This window comes from Propithecus coquereli, unplaced genomic scaffold (assembly GCF_000956105.1).
Source record: "Propithecus coquereli isolate 6110/MARCELLA unplaced genomic scaffold, Pcoq_1.0 Scaffold53, whole genome shotgun sequence".
NCBI classification, from domain to species: Eukaryota; Metazoa; Chordata; class Mammalia; order Primates; family Indriidae; genus Propithecus; species Propithecus coquereli.
The window spans coordinates 2,390,746-2,409,065 of NW_012151174.1; the positions used below are offsets into that span (position 1 = coordinate 2,390,746).

The window sequence follows — 18,320 nt, forward strand, 5'->3', positions numbered from 1 at the left end:
GCATTTATCCCGGAGAAATGAAAATTTATTTCCATGCAGAAACCTGTATGCCTGAATGTACATGTTTATTGCATGAATATCTGTTATGGCCACAACTTGGAATCTACCCAAATGTCCTCGCACGGGCGAGCGGTTAAACTGTGGGACAGCTAGCACAGAAGACGACTCGCAGCAATAAGGAATCGACTATGAGACTTGCAACAACTTGGATAAACCTCGAGGACATTATGCTGAGTGAAAAAGACAACTTTGAAAGGATATATGCTGTTTGATTCCTTACATATAACATTCATAAAAATAACAATAATCAAAGAGATGCAGGAAGGGCGCGGTGGCTCACGCCTGTAATCCCAGGCCTAGGTGGGAGGATCGCTTGAGCCCAGGAGTTTGAGGTTGCAGTGAGCTGTGATGATATCACTGCACTCTAGCCAGGGTGACAGAGAGAGACTCTGTCTCAAAAAAAAAAAAAAAAAGGAAAGAAGGCAAGTTAAAAAGAGATGCAGAACAGATTGATGGTTGCCAGGCGTAGGAATGGGGAAAGGGGATGGGTGTGGCTATAAAGGGTGGCGTGAGGAGTCTTTGGTGATGGTTACACATGACTATACGTGACAAAACCGCAAAGAGCTACACACACACACACACACACACACACACACACATACACACACGACTGCACGTGTGACTGGTGAATTCTGAATAAGCTCTAAGGCTTGTACCAGTGCCAACTTGCTTTGCTACTGCATTACATCTATACAGATGTTAACAACAGAGCAGGCTGGGTGAAGGGGTCACGGGACCTTCCTGTACATTTTTTCTCAACTTCCTGTGAATCCATAATTATTTCAAAATAAAAAGTTAAGAAAAAATAATAAACGGGGGACAGCAAGACTTTGGGGGAAAAAAAACCCTGCTCCCAACAGTGCTCAGTAACATCATCCCCGCCACCTTTGTTACTGGCTGATCGCCCTGCGCCAACTGCCACTTCCAGCTCAGCCCTTGCTGCCGCCCAGGCGGCCCCACTCCCTGCCTTCCGCGCACACCGGCTTCCTCTCTTCTCCTCCCATGTCCCACACCGTCCTGCTTATCTGTGTCTGTGGCCTCTGCTCTGTCTGGAATGACCTCCCTCCTCTCTGTAGCAAACTCCTAGTAATCTCTCAAAGCTCTGCTTACATGTCACCTCCTCTGGGCAGCCAGCCTAGACCTCCAGGGCTGGGCTGTTCCCTCTTCCCTCCTCCTCTGTTACGGTGCTCGTCACGGTGTGCCTGGTTTCTCAGGTCCCCTCTCCAGCACGGTCAGCAAGCGTTGACAACACAACTCCCTAGCAACTGAGTGTCTCAAATATTCCTCCTGGCACCTACCGCATAGAAGGCTCTTGGGACCCTTTGCTGAATGAAAGCTGAACGGTGGCCATTAGGAGATGAAATAGTGGGTATGTTTCCCCAACTCAACGACAGAGGCTTAGAATCAACGATGGCTTGGTGTCACGGCCTTCAGAGCATGGTCCCTGGACCAGCAGCATCCATGTGGCGCACTTCACCCCAGATCTGCCAGGTCAGAAACTGGGGAGTGAGGCCTAATAATTTGCATTTTAACAAGTCCACCCCTGGGTGACTCCAATGCACGCTCAAGATTGAGAACCACTGGTTTAGTGGGCAGATCCCTGGAGTTAAGGCAGGTGGTTTTATTTAAACGATCCCACTCAGTCCATCCTTTCGTCTAATACGTACCATACTACGCCACGTGTCAGACCTGTGCTGCGTGATGGGAACACAGAGGGGAACTGGAAAGCTCTAGACCTCAGCGAGCACGCTCCTCTCTTACTCCCTCTCTCAGGAACACGTGCACGCGTGCAAACACGCTCTTAACTGGGCTAACAGAATGGACAGTGCTCAAGGTCATGGTCAGGAAATACACAGGGAACGGAGGGCAGAGAAGTAGCACCTCCTTCTCATGCTGGAAGAGCTGCTGGGAAGGCTTCCTGGAGGAGGAGCACTGGAGCCCGAGCTGGCAGATTGCGGCGTGTGGGGTGAGGAGTGTGAAGAATTTCCAGGTTGAGGAAAGAACATGAGCCAGGTCTGAAGTGGAGACAGCCTAGCCGGGAAGCTGGAAGTGGCCAGCGTGGCTGATGTGTGGCACGGCCCAAGACTCACAAGGTGTGTGGGGGATTGGTGGCCACGGGGAGGGGCTGCGGCTGTTCTGAGGGTTCCAGGAGTCGTGGGAGGGTTGGGAGTAGGGGACAGACACAGCCAGATATAGAAAGATCCCCTTGGCTGCTGAGTGGAGGGTGGACCAGAGGTGGTGAGATGAAGCCCACGGGGTGGCCGGGGCAAGGCAGCAGGGAGAGGAGGAGGGCGGGTGACAGATGTGCAGGAGGCTGGATGGATGGGTCACAGCAGGGGGAAGGGACACATGCAGGATGACACCCACAGCTCTGCAGCTCTGGCCTGAGGATGGGGGACTAGCAGGCTGCCCCTGAGACAGGGACTGGAGGGAGGAAGGACGTAAGGCCCCGGGGCTGAAGGCACCAGGGAATGAGCTCAGCTGGAGCCAGGTCCTGCAGGGCCTTGAATGCCCAGCTACAGAGTCTGGGTTTATTCGGAGGGCGCAGGGAAGCCATGGAAGATTTGGGGTGATCTCTCAGGCTGCCAGGTTGGGGACGGCTCCAAGGGGGCAGACAGAAGCCGAAAGATCACAAAGGCTGGATGATGCCGATGGTCTGGCTTAGGGCTGGGGCCAGAGGCAGCTGGATGAGCGGCCGTGCCAGACGGCGGTCTCGCTCAAACCAGTGATGCAGGCGTCAAGAAAATGGCCAAACGGTCAAAATTCTGCTGCGAGGAAAGCCAAGGTTGAGTCCCACCCAGCCCAGTTCAGCCCCCCGCCTTTTTTTTTCACGTCATCCGGGTACTGTGGAGATGTCCTGACAGGGTGTGAGGGAGGCACATCTCACATATGAGCACGAAAACCCAACCGTCAGGCTTATGATCTACGAAAGGAACGGCCCTGAATTTTAACATGAGACATAGCCGACCCCCTGGGGGGTCCTCCGATGACCTTCAGGGCTCCAGAAACCCCACAAAAGGGCAAATACAGTTCTGTGGGGGGCTGCACTTCCCGGGAAGAAGCATCCACAGCTGTCAGCAGGTCCCTTAATTTGAAAAGAACGAAGAGATTCTGACCTTTCTGGGGACGGCTTGTATCTCGCGTAGGTGGCCGAGCCGGGGGTGGAGAAGCTCCCAGAAGGCTGCCGGTAGGGAGGGACTCTGTCGGCCCCTGCTGGTGATGCTGTGTAAGGGGTTTCTGGGAAGCTGACAGGCCTGAAATGACAGACAGGACAGGAAGGGGACAGGGGCTGAACGGGAGGATGGAAAGACAGGCCCAGCCTCATCCCCTCTGCTGTCGCCGCTCTGGATGGAGAGACAGACGCTGAGCACAGGGCGGTGGGAAGCCAGGACACCCCGTGTCCCCTCTTCCAGGTTCCACTGCTGCCCTCGATCCCCAGTTTCTGCAGTGTGACGGGGGCTGCCAGAGATGGTTCTTGCCCCTCTCCTAGGATGAGACATTTTTCTGCAAATTGGATTTATTCATTTTTGGGAAAATTTTCTTTATTTTTTTAATATATAACATATTCAAAAGCATATCTGTAAGTTAAGTTATATTTGTCATCATAATAAAAGAAACTCCCTGAAGCTGTCGCCCAACCCCAGGCCGGGCACAGGGGCAACAACCTCCACCTGTGCGCTCCCCCACATTTCCCTGACCCCCCCAGAAGGAATCACTGTCCTACATTTTGTGTTTAGCAGTCTCTTTCCCTTTTAAAAAAACAGAGTGAGCTCCCCAGCACTGGGCCCTTGAACGGGGGCCGCAGTGACACTCTAGGGGAGGGAGGCAGGGAGACACAGGGACAAGCAGGAGGGCAGAGGTGAGGAAGAGGATGGAGGAAAACGGGAGGAGACAGAAGGCCGAGAGCAGGAGAGGGGGAGCGGAGGGGGGGCTGGGGCGCCCCTCGGTGGGTCCTTACCTCTTGCTGTGCAGTGGCTGGGGCTCCCGGAAGGGGACCATGGGGGCCTGCTTTGGGGGCCGGCTCAGGGACTGGGCATGGCCAGGGGTGGCCGGCGTGGCCCACTTGGAGGCTGGCAGAGAGTTATGGGATGCGGGCCCGCTCCACTGCCAGGGAGCGTTGCTGCGGTAGGGGGGCCGGCCCCCGGGTGGGACGGTGTCCTGCTCGCTCTTGGGCTCCGAGGTATTCATGTCATAGGTCTCTGGCCACCCCCTGGGAAGAAAAACTTAGTTACTCAGAAAGGCCCCGGCTCACCGGCACGTGCGCCTGCTGCCGGGGCTGAGTCTTCCTGGCCAAATGCAAGCCATAATGGCCTATTTAAAAAATCGAGTGGATCCCCTTTAAATTGGTCTGAAACTTACCAGCTCAGAGTCCTCAACCAGGACAGGGCCCAACTCAGGGGCTCTGATTGCCAGGCCCTTCCTACGTCATCTCCTCCCCCCTCCTCCCCCTTCCACCTGACCCCGGCCTCAAGTCCGCCAGTGCCCTCCGCGGACCGCTCGGCCCCCCTTGGCTGTACTTGGGGCCAAAAAGACGGATGCCCTTAGAATCAAAGGACAGTATCTGCCTTGTTCCAAAGAATCTCAAAGGCAGCTGGAAGAGGAGCAGGTGACCTACTTTGCAGGGTGGTTAAAAAAAAAAAAAAAGCCACGAAATCCAGAACCTTGAAATAGATGCAGAGCGGCCCTGACTGCCCCCGGTCAGGCTGGCACATACGTCGCAGTGCTCCCGGCCCGGGAGATCCGCGGGAGGGGGCTCTGAGCCCCGGGAGGGGCCCGTGCTCACAGAATCTACCGCCCCGCAGCTGTGAGAGCTGAGCTTTGGGGAGCCCTCAGCCTGGAAGCTCTCATGGCCCCCCGAGCCAATCCTCTAGGCGCTCCTGAGATCCCTGGAGCCCAGGGAACTTCCACTGCCACCCAGCAAAGCATCTGGTGAACTCGGTGGCCCAGAGGCTGCTATGTCCCCCAAAGTCATGTGTTGGAAAGTTAACCCCCAGTGCAACTGCTGGGAGGTGAGGCCTAACGGGACGTATTCCGGGTGAAGCCTCACGCGTGGACTAACGCCGTTACAAAAAGGGCCTGCGGGAGCGGGTTCTCTTTCTCTTCTGCTCTCTGACACGGGAGGTCGCAGCACTCGAGGCACCATCTTGGAAGCGGAGAGTTCAGGCCTTAACCCGCCAATGCCTTGATCTTGGACCTCCAGCTTCCAGAACTGTGAGAAATACATGGCTGCTCTTTGTACATTACCTAGTTTCAGGTATTGTGTTATGGCGGCACAAACAGACTAAGACAGAGGCTGTGGGCCCAGGACACGGCTGGTAGGGAGTCATCGAAAGGTGGACCAAGGACGTGCTCTGGTGCCGGGGCCCAACATACCGTGCCCCTCAGTGGCATCATGGTTGGAGGTGACCCTCAGCAATTCCTTCCTGCCGTCTGGGTAGGTGCCAATGTCTCACCAGGCACCAGGTGAGGAACAGAGCCTGTGACTGTGCCAGGCCCAGGCAGAGGTGGAGGAAGGTGCCATCACCACCCCCAGGCAGCGCGCATCTGCCGTTCCTGCCGGCCTGGCTTCTACACCCCCTTCTCTGGTAACAGGTCTGTGTGCTCAGGGCGGGGCTCGCCCCACTTCTTGGCTCCAGGTGTGAGCATGTGACCCGGCCTGACCCATCAGAAACTTGTCTCCTCCTGGACACAATGACTAGCACAGGACTGCAAATGCCCTGAGCAGGGCCAATCAGAGCCAGCGAGGAACCGTTCCTGGAACTACTGGGGGAAAAGATCTATTTCCGCGGAAGCTGCTAAGCTAGGGTGGGACCTAAGTCCAGGGCTGTGTGTGGGGCTCATCTTTATCACCAAGAAGTGGGAGACCTCCCGAGAATGGCAGCAGCACAGAAGAGGAGACACATGATGAGACTCCTGACAACGGTGTCTGAGCCCCTGGATAGCGCCGTGCCTCACCTTCCCTCTCCTAGTCTTGTCAGGCGCCTGAGCCAGCGAAGACTCTTTTGCTCCACCATGTTTGAGTTTGTTCCGTTGCTGGTACCCAGAGTCCTGATCAGTATATCACATTTTAGGGATAAGTTGATTGATGCACAGAGAAGTTAAATAACTAGTCCAAGGTCACACAGCTAGTAAGAGGTCGAAACTGGATTTAAATAAAATGAGTTGACTCCGAAGCCCCCAACTTTAACCACCATGCGCAATGGCTCACTGTGCAGTGGTTTGGGAGCCAGTAGGTAGATATCTTGGGTCCTTGCCCTTTTCCCTCGTTACTGACAGCTTCACCTTGGGACAGAAGCCCCTGGACGTGACTTTAAAGAGGGAAAAACAGCTGGGTACGGTGGTGCGTGCCTGTAGTCCCAGTTACTCAGAGGATTGAGGCAGAAGGATCATTTGAGTCCAGGAGTTCAAGACCAGACTGGGCAACATAGTGAGGTCCTGTCTCTTAAAACAAAAAAGGAGGGAACCAATACTCAATCACTCTGAAGGCAGCACAGAGCCATAGAAAGCCAGAGCTCCTAGGCCAGATGTCTGGTTCAGATCCCAGCCCCGTTACCCGCCGTGTGGTTCTGGGGGTGAGGGATTTCCTTCTCAGAGCCTCAGTTTCCTAATCTGTAAGATGGAGCTGGCCGTGGGCATTCTATGAGCATGAGCAGAGAGTCTGCGCATGCCAAATGTTTAAGAAATCGGAGCTGGCGCCGTTGCTCTCTCCAGCTGATTCTATGGATTGTCTACCCAGCCCTCCCACAAGCTCAGAAGCTGAAGCCTCCCTTCCACTTTCCGAAATCCACCCGCACCACCTGGGGGCTCTGGAAAGAACTGCTCCCCAGCTCCTCTTCTCCGGCTTCCCCTGGTGATCTGAAAATCACCAGCATTGAGATCACCCTGAGTACTCAGCAAAAATGCAGATTCCTGGGCCCAGCCTCAGCTCATGGGGATCAGAATCCCCCTTGAGGCCGGACCCAGGAATCTGCACTGTACCGAGCAGCCCATGCTGACACCGACACACGTCTGAGAAGCCTCACTGCACTGATTTAACTTCTGAATGGTTTCTAAAGATGAAAGCGGGGTAAAAGGGCATCCCTGACTCCTGTCCTCATCCCCGTTTCGCCCACCAGAGGCAACCATTGCTCCTCATTTTTTGCGTATTCTTTTGGAAATACCCTATGCAGGTGAGCCACCATTACTTAAAACAGTAATAAAAAGAACAGCACACTATACCCCTGTATAGCATCTTGCTTTCCCCCCAATTAATATATCATACCATGCACTCTCAGCAAAACACATTCCCTTCACTTTCTTGAAACAATTGATTAATATTGCAACACCCGGATGATCTGGGATTTACGCAGCCAGTTCCCTATAGATAGGTATTTAGGCTGATTTTAGTCTTCTGCCTACACCAAAGGTATTCATCAATATTCCGTCCCAAGCTGCTGGCTCATATGGGGGTGGTGTCTGGGGGGAACGCCCCCCAGCTCTGAGCACTTTCCCGCCCTGCCTCCTTTCCTTGAGTCCCGACAGCCCAAGGTCCTGGTGACAGGATGTCCTCCCAGCTGTGTGGCCCAGCCCAGGGCAGTGTGCCAGGGGCATGGGAGGATGACCCCTTGCACTGTCCCCCGTGTCTGAAGAGCATGGGGTTGGGACAAATGCCATGAAGCCAGGCTGGTGGCAGCAAGGGCACCTCTGCCCCTACCCCGTGTCCTCCCCTTAGGGCTCACTGCGACAGACATTGGAGCCCGGAGCCATGGTTGCACCGAGAGGCTGGAGGGACTCCAGAGCCGGGGTTATCAGCTCTGCAAATGAGGTCAGCTAGACACCTCTGCACTTGAAGAGCAACAAAAACCACCCAAGTCTCAACCCACACCTGCCCCTGCAAACAGGAGATCCTGTTTCAGTAGGCGCCTTGTAAACAGAGCAGGATGTAAGTCTTCCTCCTAAACAGGGCAGGCAGCAGAACTCGTCTGTCTGGTTGCACCCTCCCTGGCCTTGTCTCCCCAGAGCCAGAGAACTGCGGACTTTCGCGTCAGTTTGTCCCTACCTGCGTGTTTGGGGATCCCCTTGCGGCCTCTAGCACACTTCCCGAGTTTTGGAGAATCATCCCACAGGCGAGGTGGCCCATCATGCGCACTGTGAGAGCGTGTGCAGAGCAAAGCAGAGGGATCCTGTCCCTGCCTGAGGAGCGTGACTGCCAGGGAACTCGCCTGTGGGGTTACCGGGGCTCCACTTGCCCTGCAGAGATCAGAGCGGGTGTGGCTGGGCCTCGGTGGTGCAGAGGTGGAAAAAGGCTCGGGAAGAAGGCTGGGAGCAGGGGACACCTGGGGCTTAGTGGAGTCCTGAGGCTGAGCGACGGGGGTGTGGGCAGGGTGGCCGAGCCCTTGGCTTCAGGGTTTGGGCCTGCCCAGCACTGTACCCCACCACGTTGAGAGCACGCACGACTCAGGAAGGTACGGATGGAGCCTCACACTCATGTGCCCGTAGCTCTCGAGGCTTTCAGAGGTGACAGGGTATAATGGGGACAGGCAATCCTGGATTTGAGTTTTGCTTTGCCACTTACTCTGCACCAGCGACTTGTCTACTCTGGGCTTCGGTTTTCTTATCTGTAAAGTGGGGATCGTGTGAGCCCAGTGAGGTGATACGTGACTACAGCTCTCAGTGTCACTCCATCTGATGTCCTTCTCTTGGCTCCTTCTGCTCCAGTCACACAGATGCAAAGCCCCACTTTCTGATCTGTTAACGAGCTGCGGGACTTTGTTCTCACCTGCAGGCCCTCCCTGCCCTCGCTGCCCAATGTTAGCTTGGTGCCCTTTATCTGCCTCACAACCAGTAACTCAGAGCTTGTGTCTCTAGAGCCTCCTAGAGGGGCCCAGAACAGTGCTAGGTGCTTTACGAGTCTTATCTCCAACTTCACAACCACCTTTGCGGAAAGGCTCTGTTGTCTTCACTTTATGAATGGAGAAACTGAGGCACGGGGGTGAGGCCACTTGCCTAGGGTCACAGGTAATACAGGGAAGAGCTGGGATTCGAACCAAGGCGCCCTCACTGCAGAGCCTGCCTTCCCCACGACGCTCCATTGCCCCCCCATTTGAAATAATCTTGTTTACTTGTTTACTGTTTGCCTCCCCTGACCCATCATCACCTGCAGTAGGGCCAGGGCCTTGGTGTCCTCTGTGTCACTGTGTTCCAGAGCTTGGAACATCGTGATTCTCTCTCTCATTGGTCACCTTTGGCGATTGCTAGGGGACTGACTCATTCTGAAAACTGAATTTATCCTGCCTTCCCTGTATGAATTATACCTCAGAGTAACCCAACAGCGACCGAAGGAAAGTTCTTTTTAGAAGAATTCCAGCCAACAAATGAAGAAGGGATGATAGAATTGAGACATCACTCCTCTGTGACCCGTAATGACACAACGGATCAAGGCAGAGCCCACAGATAGCTGCTACGCTGGCGCAGGATGTATAACAGGTCAGGCTGCTGCCGTCTGGACCCTCTGCTTGCCCTCAGCGTCCCTCACAGAGGGACACCGGACACACAATGCCTCCTCCAAGATGCACACCTAGAAGCGTTGTGGCTGAAGGACACTCGAGTGGAACCTGATCCAGCTTCCATCTCTAACTCTAGTTGACAGAAAATACCTGTGTTGGAGGAACAGGTGACAGGACGCCATGGGAGGCTAAAGTCAGGAAGTGGGAAAGTCTAAGGACAAATGACCTGGTTTCTTTCCAAACTAAACTGCAAGGAAAAAAGAAAAAAAAGATGGAAGGGCAGATCACAGATTCAAAGGACCCGAAGACCCACATAGGCCAAATGCAACAGGAGGACTCTGATTAACAAAATCACTGTTTTTAAGGAACAGTTGATATTAAGGAATTGCCGTTACGCTTGTTACGTGTAATAAGAAAAAAAGGTCCCTATTGTGTAGGCATACAGTCCAAGGTCTGGGATCGTTTCTGATAATCCAAGGCGCAGGGGCAGGGGAAGAGGATATAGAAATGTAAGATCAAAAAACAAAAACTGGTCACATGTTGACGCATGTTCAAACTGGGGGCTCAGTATTCTTGCATTATATTTGTGATGTTCCATTAAAAACTGAAAGACAAGAAACAAGTCCTCCATGGCTTCCCACTGCACTTAGAATAAAACCCAAGCTGCTTCCGTGGCCCAGAGAGGCCCCCACAGTCTCCCCATCACTCTCTGTCCTTTGCTCCCAGCTGTCCCCCTGCTCACGCTGCTCCGGCCGCACAGGTCTCCCCATACCCCAGGAACACGCGACGCCGTGCACGCGTGGGAGACTGTGCCCTGGCCAGCTCCGTCTGGAGCCTGTTTGGCCAGAAAATCGCATGGCTGTCTCCACCATGGGGCCTCCGCTGCCCAGCTCATAAGCCGCTCTCCCATCGCGCTGCAGCCCCTTGGTTCACCTGCTTTCATTTCCTTCTTAGAACTTCTCACCCCCAATCCCGTATCATGAGTCCACCAGGCTCTGCCTTTAGGGGTGGCCGCCCTTACCTCCGGGGCGTGCCGTCGTCGAAAGGCGGGATGATGACCACCTTCACAGTGACAGAGGTACGCAGCAGATCGATCATCTGGTCGTGGGTCAATGTGACCACAGCCACCTTGCAGATCTCCACCAGCCGGCTGCCCTGCCGGAGGCCAGCCTGCCAGGCGAACCCATAGTCCTCCACCTCGGCCACCGTCCCGTCGTACTTCACGTGGAAGCCCAGCTGCCCGAGCCCGTTCCGCCGCAGGGTCATGTCCACCGTCTCCCAGCCGTTGGTCATCACCTGCAAGCAAAGGCACGGTCACCTAAACAGAAGCTGTTGGGTCAGCTCTTCTGAAGACCCCTGGGGTCAGGTTCCCCACTTTGAAGCAGTCACTGTTGTGCCCAAAGGGTTTGGCAGTGGGTTATGCGTGTCCGTGCCCATGACCAATCAGGCCACACCAGCCCTCAGAGTCCCGGCTGTTCCCACAGGGAGGGGCCAACCTTCCACAGAGGCCCGGAAAGAGTGTCTGCAGGTAACAGCTCAGCACGCGCTGGCTCGGCAAGGACTGCCCGCTGCGATCCACTACCCGTTTTCCCGCTCTTCCTTTTAGTGATTAGACCCCCACCACGAAACACGGTTTCAAGGGCACACGGCCACCTAGTTGGGGACCACATTTCTTAGCTTCCTTTGCAGCTGGGTACACACATATGACTCAGTTTTGGCCAACAGGATACGAATTGATGGAACTTCTAACTCATGTTCTTAAAAATAAAATTGCTGCCCTCCACACTCACATCTCCTCCCTTCCTGCAGGCAGAACGTGGCCATGGAGTGACTCAGTCCGACCTTGCGGAAGGACGGTTCTTGCCTCCATACAAGCGAACAGGGAGACACGAGCTTGAGCCCCCGAGCTGTCCCTGCCAGCCGTGGGCAGCCTGGTGCTAACTGAGAGCGTGAACTCCCGTCTCCTTTCCGCTCCTGGATCTCAGTCTGTTGTAGCAGCTCAGTCCGTAACGACCTACCGCAGCTGCTCTGGATCATTCTATGAGGAAGAGAGAGCCACTCTGTCTCTTCGTGTCCTGAAACTTCTGTCTCCATTGCTTTTGTAGCAAATCGAAGGAAGTCCCGCATGAGGAGAACCAGTCCTGATACTGACAAGGTTCCAGAAGGGACAAAAAGGGCAGAGGGAGCAGCTTATGACACCAAACACAAAAACCAATTCAAAAACGCCTCTGCTGTCTTATGCAGCCACACGGCCCAGGGCCCCCTTGTCCAAGCTGATTCTCCTGGGGGCGGATCTGTGCGCCAGGTATTGGTTAAGCCCCTTATATGCCCAATTTCACTGCTTTCTCACTTAGGAGGTAGGTACAACTAAATTTGCTCATTTTACAGATGGGGAAACTGAGGGTAATGTCACTTGCCCAGGGTCATAAAGCAGATGACTCTTAACCTTTGCTTTTAGCCACTCTGTTGAACTGCCTGCTGCTATGCTGTCCCCCTGGCCACTTTTCTCTTTTACTGAGTTCATTAATTTTATTTAAAAATCAGGGCTGGGCACAGTGGCTCATGCTTATAACTCCAGCACTTTGGGAGGCCTGAGCACGAGCAAGATCCCGTTTCTACAAAAAATAAAAAATTTAGCTCGGTGTGGTGGCGCACCTGTGGTCCCAGCTACTTGGGAGGCTGAGGCAGGAGGATCGCTTGAGCCCAGGAGCTTGAGGCTACAGTGAGCTATGACCGGGCCACTGCACTCCAGCCTGGGCGGGAGAGTAAGACTCTCTAAAAAAAATTTAAAAAATAAAAATAAGTAAAAGTAAGCCCCCTCGCCACCCCATTCTTCACCAGGATGATTCCTGCTTATTGTCCTAGTCTCAGTTTAAAACTCGTTTCCTCAGCGAGGCGCTCCGCAGCCCCTGGCCTGGCTCCGCAGCGTGGGTGCCGGTGGGTAACGTGGATAGGAGACGTGGGCTGGTGAGCACCTCGGTGGAGTGGTGAACTCGGGCCCCATCTAGAGGGAGCACCCATCACCCTACTTCAGCACGCCACGGCCCTGTGCAAAGGTGGGCCCAGCGTAGCCACATTCCCCTGATTTTTCAAGAGAAGTCAGGAAGCCAGATTCACGTGAAATCCCCTGGATATTAAGCTTGGTGACCAAATCCGTCTGGGGACTGTATCCAACCCACGGATTCGAGACCTTCTCCTTGTCCAATCTAGGTCCCTGGGACAGGCTCTCCTGGCATCCTCAACACCCCCCTTTTTAAGCTCTTGGCACCTGCAATTGCTTGTTCAATACCTGCCCCGGGTGGGAGCCCCAGGAAGGCCGGCCTGGGCCCATTATGGTCACTGCTGTGTCCCAGCACTGCCCAGTCCCGGGCCAGACACATAAGAAAACTCGTTCAATTAACAAACGTTATGATGCCATTAGTTCAGGACGGCTGGGGTGGTCAAGTCAGCCTGCCCGGGTTTGAACCCCTGCTCTGCCAGGGGAGGGCGAGGAATCCTCACCCTGGAGGGCTTCCCGAGGAAGACAGATTCCCTGACATGAGTCACTTAAGCTGGGCCTGCCCCTTCACAGGAGATGGCTTATGTCATCGTTTCCTGTCCACCGCTCCTCGGCAGGCTTTAGGGTGTTGAGGCTGGGGGTGGGGGGATGGCTTTGGAAATGTGCTCTAAAGGGACTGCGCGAACAGTAGGCACGGGGGTGGGTGTGGGACAGAGGGGACGTGGGTAAAACATGTAACCTGGCACTGGGCCTGGCATGGTCCCTGCTCAAGAAACGCCAGCTGCCGTCAGGACTTTGAGCGATGGAACAGCCTAATGTTTAAGAACCTAGGCTCTTAACTCACTCTGGGCCTCAGTTTCTGCATTTGAGAAGTGAGGATGACAATGGTATCTGCCTCGTTGGCTTCGCGAAGAAGAAATGCAAAGCCACGCAAAGCACTGAGCAGGGTCTGCCCCACAGTTGGCCCTCCCCAAACGCCAGCTACTGCTGTCGCTACAGGAGAGCACACATTCGTGCACGCACTCGGCTCACACTCGCTGAGTGTCCGCGGCGTATCAGATGCTGGCCTAGGTGCTGAGGACACAGCAGGGAGCAAATACACAAAAACGTGGCAGATGACGGCAAAGCAGGCTAAGTGGTGGAATATGCTCAGGGCCATCGGGAAGGGGCTTTGCAATCTTAGATCATGGGGCCTCACTGACAAGGTGACACGTGGCCAAAGGCCTGCAAGAAAGGAGGGAGGGAGCCACGTGGGGATCAGGGAAAGTGATCTGGAGAGAAGGCACAGGAAGTGCAAAGGCCCTGGGCTGGGCGCCTATCTAGCACACCCGAGAAACGGCAGAGGCCCATGTGGCTGGGGCAGAGAGTACGACAGGGAGACAAGGTCAGAGACGTCGACAGGGAGACAAGGTCAGAGACGTCAACCGGGAGCCAAATCATACGAGGTCTCCTGGGCCACCCAAGGGCTGTGCCTTTTACCTAGAGTGAGCTGAGGGTTGGGAGCAGAGCGGTGACCCGATCAGATCCCTCTGACCACCACGCTGAGAGGAGGTGACAGGGAAGCAAGGGTAGAGGAGAAGGAGACCAGGGAAGAGGCTACTGCTAGTCTGGGACAGATGAGGGTGGCTGCTGCCAGGGTGGAGGCCATGGAAGGGGAAGCAGCAGCGGGCACCGGCCTACTGAGGCAGAGCTGACGGACGTGGGCACGAGAGGGAGCCCAGGCTGACGCCGAGGCATCTGATGTCAGCAAACGGAGGGACGGACTTCGCCTTTCCCGACACAGGAAGACTCTGAGAGGGGTAGGAGGAACACCAGGAGTTTGCTCTCGGACATGGTAAGTTTCAGGGGTTGCTCAGACACCTGGGTGGAGACGCTGAGTAAGCAGTTAGAGACCAGGCTTGAGTTTGGGCACAGGCAGGTTTCAGAGTCAGAGAATCCTGGATTCAGACCCCAGTTCTGCCACATGCTGGCTAAATGACCTTATGTGAGTGTCTACATCTCTCTGAGCCTCAGTTTCCTCATCTGACTGGTGGGGACAAGAACAGGACCTAGGCTTCATGGGGTGGATGTGAAAATTATGTGAGACCATGCATGTAAAATGCTTAGTACAGAGTAAGGGTTTGATAAACTCACTTGACAAACCAACTAATGAGCGATTACTGAACACCTACTACGTGTCGGCCCTGTTCTAGGCACAGCAGACAAGCAAGTGACTAAAACAGATGGAGGCCCTGGTTCCCAGACCTCACCTCCTAACAGGGAATCGAAACACCAACTATTGTTCCCTGCAGTGGCACAAACTTTGGAGTTAGGACAGCTGACAGCAGGTCTTTACCAATCCATCCTGAACTTAATGACAGAGCGCCAAGGCCTAAGAGGGTGAGGACAGTCACCAGTCACAGCAGCACAGGGAGGTCACAGCCAACCAAGTCAGACAAGCCTGTCTGGGCAACATAACTCATCTAATCCTTAAAACCTGGACATGATACAGGATGATTCTTGTTCCCATTTTTCAGATGGGGAAACCGAGTCACTAAGAAGCTAAATAACTTGGCTCAAGGTCACACAGCTGGTAAGTGGCAATGCCAGGACTTGAAACCAGGCTTTTTGATTCCAGAGCCTGTGTTTTGTTTTGTTTTGTTTTTCTGAGACAGAGTCTCATTCTGTAACTCAGGCTAGAGGGCAACGGCATGATCACAGCTCACAGCAACCTCAAATTCCTGGGCTCAAGTGATCCTCCTGCCTCAGCCTCCTGAGGAGCTGGGACTACAGGTGTGCACCATGACACCCAGCTACATTTTCTATTTTTAGTAGAGACGGGGTCTCGCTCTTGCTCAGGCTGGTCTCGAAATCCTGACCTCGAGCAATCCTCCTGCTTCTGCCTCCCAGAGTGCTAGGATTACAGGCGTGAGCCACCGCGCTCAGCCCAGAACATGTGCTCTTAACTCCTGTGTTATACATGCCTTGTCTACTTAGCATGTGTGACATGTCATTCTGCTAAACCCACTGCACAGGCCAGCACTGACCACAGTGTTCCTTCTCGCAGAGCTTAGATGTGACCTAAGTACTTCTCAGCGCAGTGCTTTAGGCAGATATTACCAACTAAGTTGTCATCAATCTGCCACTCTTGATTTGGTCAATGGTCTGAGCTGTTCACCAGGAGTTTAGGTGATTGTGAGTTTTTGTCGTTTAATAGGGCAATTTAAACCACTCACATTTATTGTGATTACTAACATGTAACTTATTCCTGCCATATAATTTTACCTTTGTTTTGTTTCTTTTACCATGGTTTCTCGTATTTTTTTCTCCTGCTGCCTCTCCCCTATCCTTTAATGGTCTGGAATCTTTACATTATATTTTAATTCTTCTGGAAAGTGCTCTTCCTCTTAATTTTTAACATAAGCTTAAACTTACATTTTCTACCAACCTCTAGGATTAATGTCTCTTGTCCTTCCCCAGTGAGGCCTGGAGAGCCTCGGATTCCGGCCCCAAACCTTCCCCAGAAAGAACCCCTGCTGCAGGACCTGCTAGATCTCTAGCGTGTAAGTGACCATCCCGATTCTCTTGAGGCCAGTTAGTGTCTTAGCCTAACTGACTGGTAGGGGAAGTGGCTCCTAAGGCCAAAACCACGCGCCACTGCCTGGCCTCTCTCTTACCTTCAGTCTCTGCACGATCTCCCTGATGTCCTCCACAGAGCCCTCTGTGGCCTGGAGGAAGATGTGGTCCCCTCGCCCATAGAAGATTTTGAGTGTCGAGGCGTCGGGGGTCCAGCCAATGACATCCCCGCAGTAGCAGTTGAACACCACCTCCTTGGTGCGCAGGTCCAGGAGCACCACGAACTCATTGGAAATGCCCAAGATGCAGTCGATCTCTACCCCCTGGGCGTAGTCCTGAGCCGCCACCCTCCAGGCGATGGCCCCCGAGCTGTGCTGCTCGGCGCCTGCCCGTGCTTTCGTCTTCTCCTTCTTCTTGGAGGTCAGGGAGATGAGGTTGAACTTGCCAGTGGAGTCGATGGGTGTGTTGGAGACACAGTTTTCAGCCAGGTCCTTGAGGTACTCCTGGCGGGTCCTGGTGGCCATGGTGTGGAACTTGTCAGACTTGTGCGCGGCGTTCTCCGCATTAATCACCTTGGCCAGCAAGAAGTCTCTGAAGACGTCGGATTTGCGGAATGTGGTTCCACTGGGGATGGGAGGCCCGAAAGGAGGAGCGTCTTTGGATCGGGTCACAGCCATGCTGAGGAGGGAGAGATCACTTAGACGGTGGGAAGAAACACACTAAGACTCTTTAGAAAGAAAACATTGGATCAAAAATAGGAGTTTCCTTTTTAAGAAGGAAAGTCCATGTCTAATTAGTAAGTTGCTGGCTAACTAGGTTAGAAATTTAATAAAAAGTCTTGGGGTGAGGGAGATCTGCTTCTTGCTGGGTCCCTGAGGGATGCAGGTACTGGTGGTGACAATATTTACAGACCACTGTGGCTGCCTCATGAAGGGACTAAAGAAGAACAACACGTACAGGAGACCAGTACTGAGCAGCCGTGCGACCCCGGCCCAGCAGGCCAGACCCCTCGCTCTCCATCTCCTGTATGGCCCAGGAGTGCATACGGCCAGGGACCACCCTGGGTTTAGTGGATTTCCGCAGGTCCTCAATACTGACTGAAGCAATGATTTAAACTGGGACAGACCCAGAAGAAACAATTCCTACCAAAGTGCAGTAGGTGTACTAGAAAGAGGCATCTCCCAGAGCATTCTTCAAGGAATGCCACACAGACCAGGCAAGTTTTCTCCTCTGAGGAGTCCTGTGGGCCTGGCTTTGCCCAGGTGGGGGATGGATGAGATGGCCTCAGGGTCCCTCAACTCTAATGAACAGGCAGGCAGACTGTGCTCTGCAGATGCGAAGAGCTTTGCAACTTCTTCATTCAGCACTCGGCTGTTTATAGTGACAGATTTTGGCTTTTCTCATAGTCCTGATTCATAATTTTACGAATCATGAAATTGCAAACTGCTGAAGGTTTTTGGGCAATCAGAACAGCTGGTCCCTCGCTTCCCGGCAGGAGGGACCAGGTTTTTACAGTCCACAGGCAGCAGGAGGACACTGATGGGCTGACTTGAAACAGCAAAGGATGACGACTCTTTGCACAACCAGGAGACGGTGTGACCACCAGGTCGCCTGATCACTGTGGCTCGGTGAGTATTTGTAGAACACTCATAATTATTTATTCAACAGTTATTTTCTCAGCGCCTGCCATGTTTGGGCCAGGCAACTGTCCCCCCAGCAAAGGTGTCTCTGGGGCCCGCTATGTGCCATGAAGGATACAGGAAGGTAAATGTGACGGGGGTTACCCTCAAGGGAGACAAGGGCCACATCATCAAGCTGTTTCTATGTGTGTGTGATGAGCGCTGGGACAGAAACGTGTCTGGCGACAGCACACAGAAAGGGTAACGAACCACTGGAGGATGTCAGGGCATCCGAGTTCAACCTTGAAGGACAGTTAGAAATTTGAGGGGCAGCCTGGGAGCCCGGTGGAGGGGCAGGAGGTCATCGCGAGATCTGTGGCCGGGCTCCCTGCACGGGGTGGACACGGGGCCGGGTCTGTCCTGAGAGCAGCTGCCCGTGGGGAAGGAGGGATGGGGAGGGGAGGGGGTGGCTGAGGGGCAGCATTGGTTGTCTGTCTAACATTTTCTTTCTTTAAAAATACAGGAAAGAGGGAGAGCTGAAGTAAATAAGGCAAAATGTTAACATCTGTTAAATCTGGTGGTGGGCACATGGGTGTCTGTTAC

At 53.9% G+C, this 18,320-nt stretch overlaps 1 protein-coding gene across 1 annotated transcript in view; it reads right to left on the reverse strand.

Annotated features, from left to right (window-relative positions):
• The window catches only part of SIPA1L3 (signal-induced proliferation-associated 1 like 3), a 208,838-nt gene that overhangs the window by 46,329 nt on the left and 144,189 nt on the right, over window positions 1-18,320 (reverse strand). The window contains exons 9-12 of the mRNA XM_012657142.1: window positions 16,200-16,776; window positions 10,567-10,841; window positions 4,019-4,270; window positions 3,177-3,314 (exon numbers count right to left, since the gene is read on the reverse strand). Of these exons, the coding sequence (XP_012512596.1) occupies window positions 3,177-3,314; window positions 4,019-4,270; window positions 10,567-10,841; window positions 16,200-16,776 (1,242 nt within the window). The remainder of the gene's footprint in view (window positions 1-3,176; window positions 3,315-4,018; window positions 4,271-10,566; window positions 10,842-16,199; window positions 16,777-18,320) is intronic.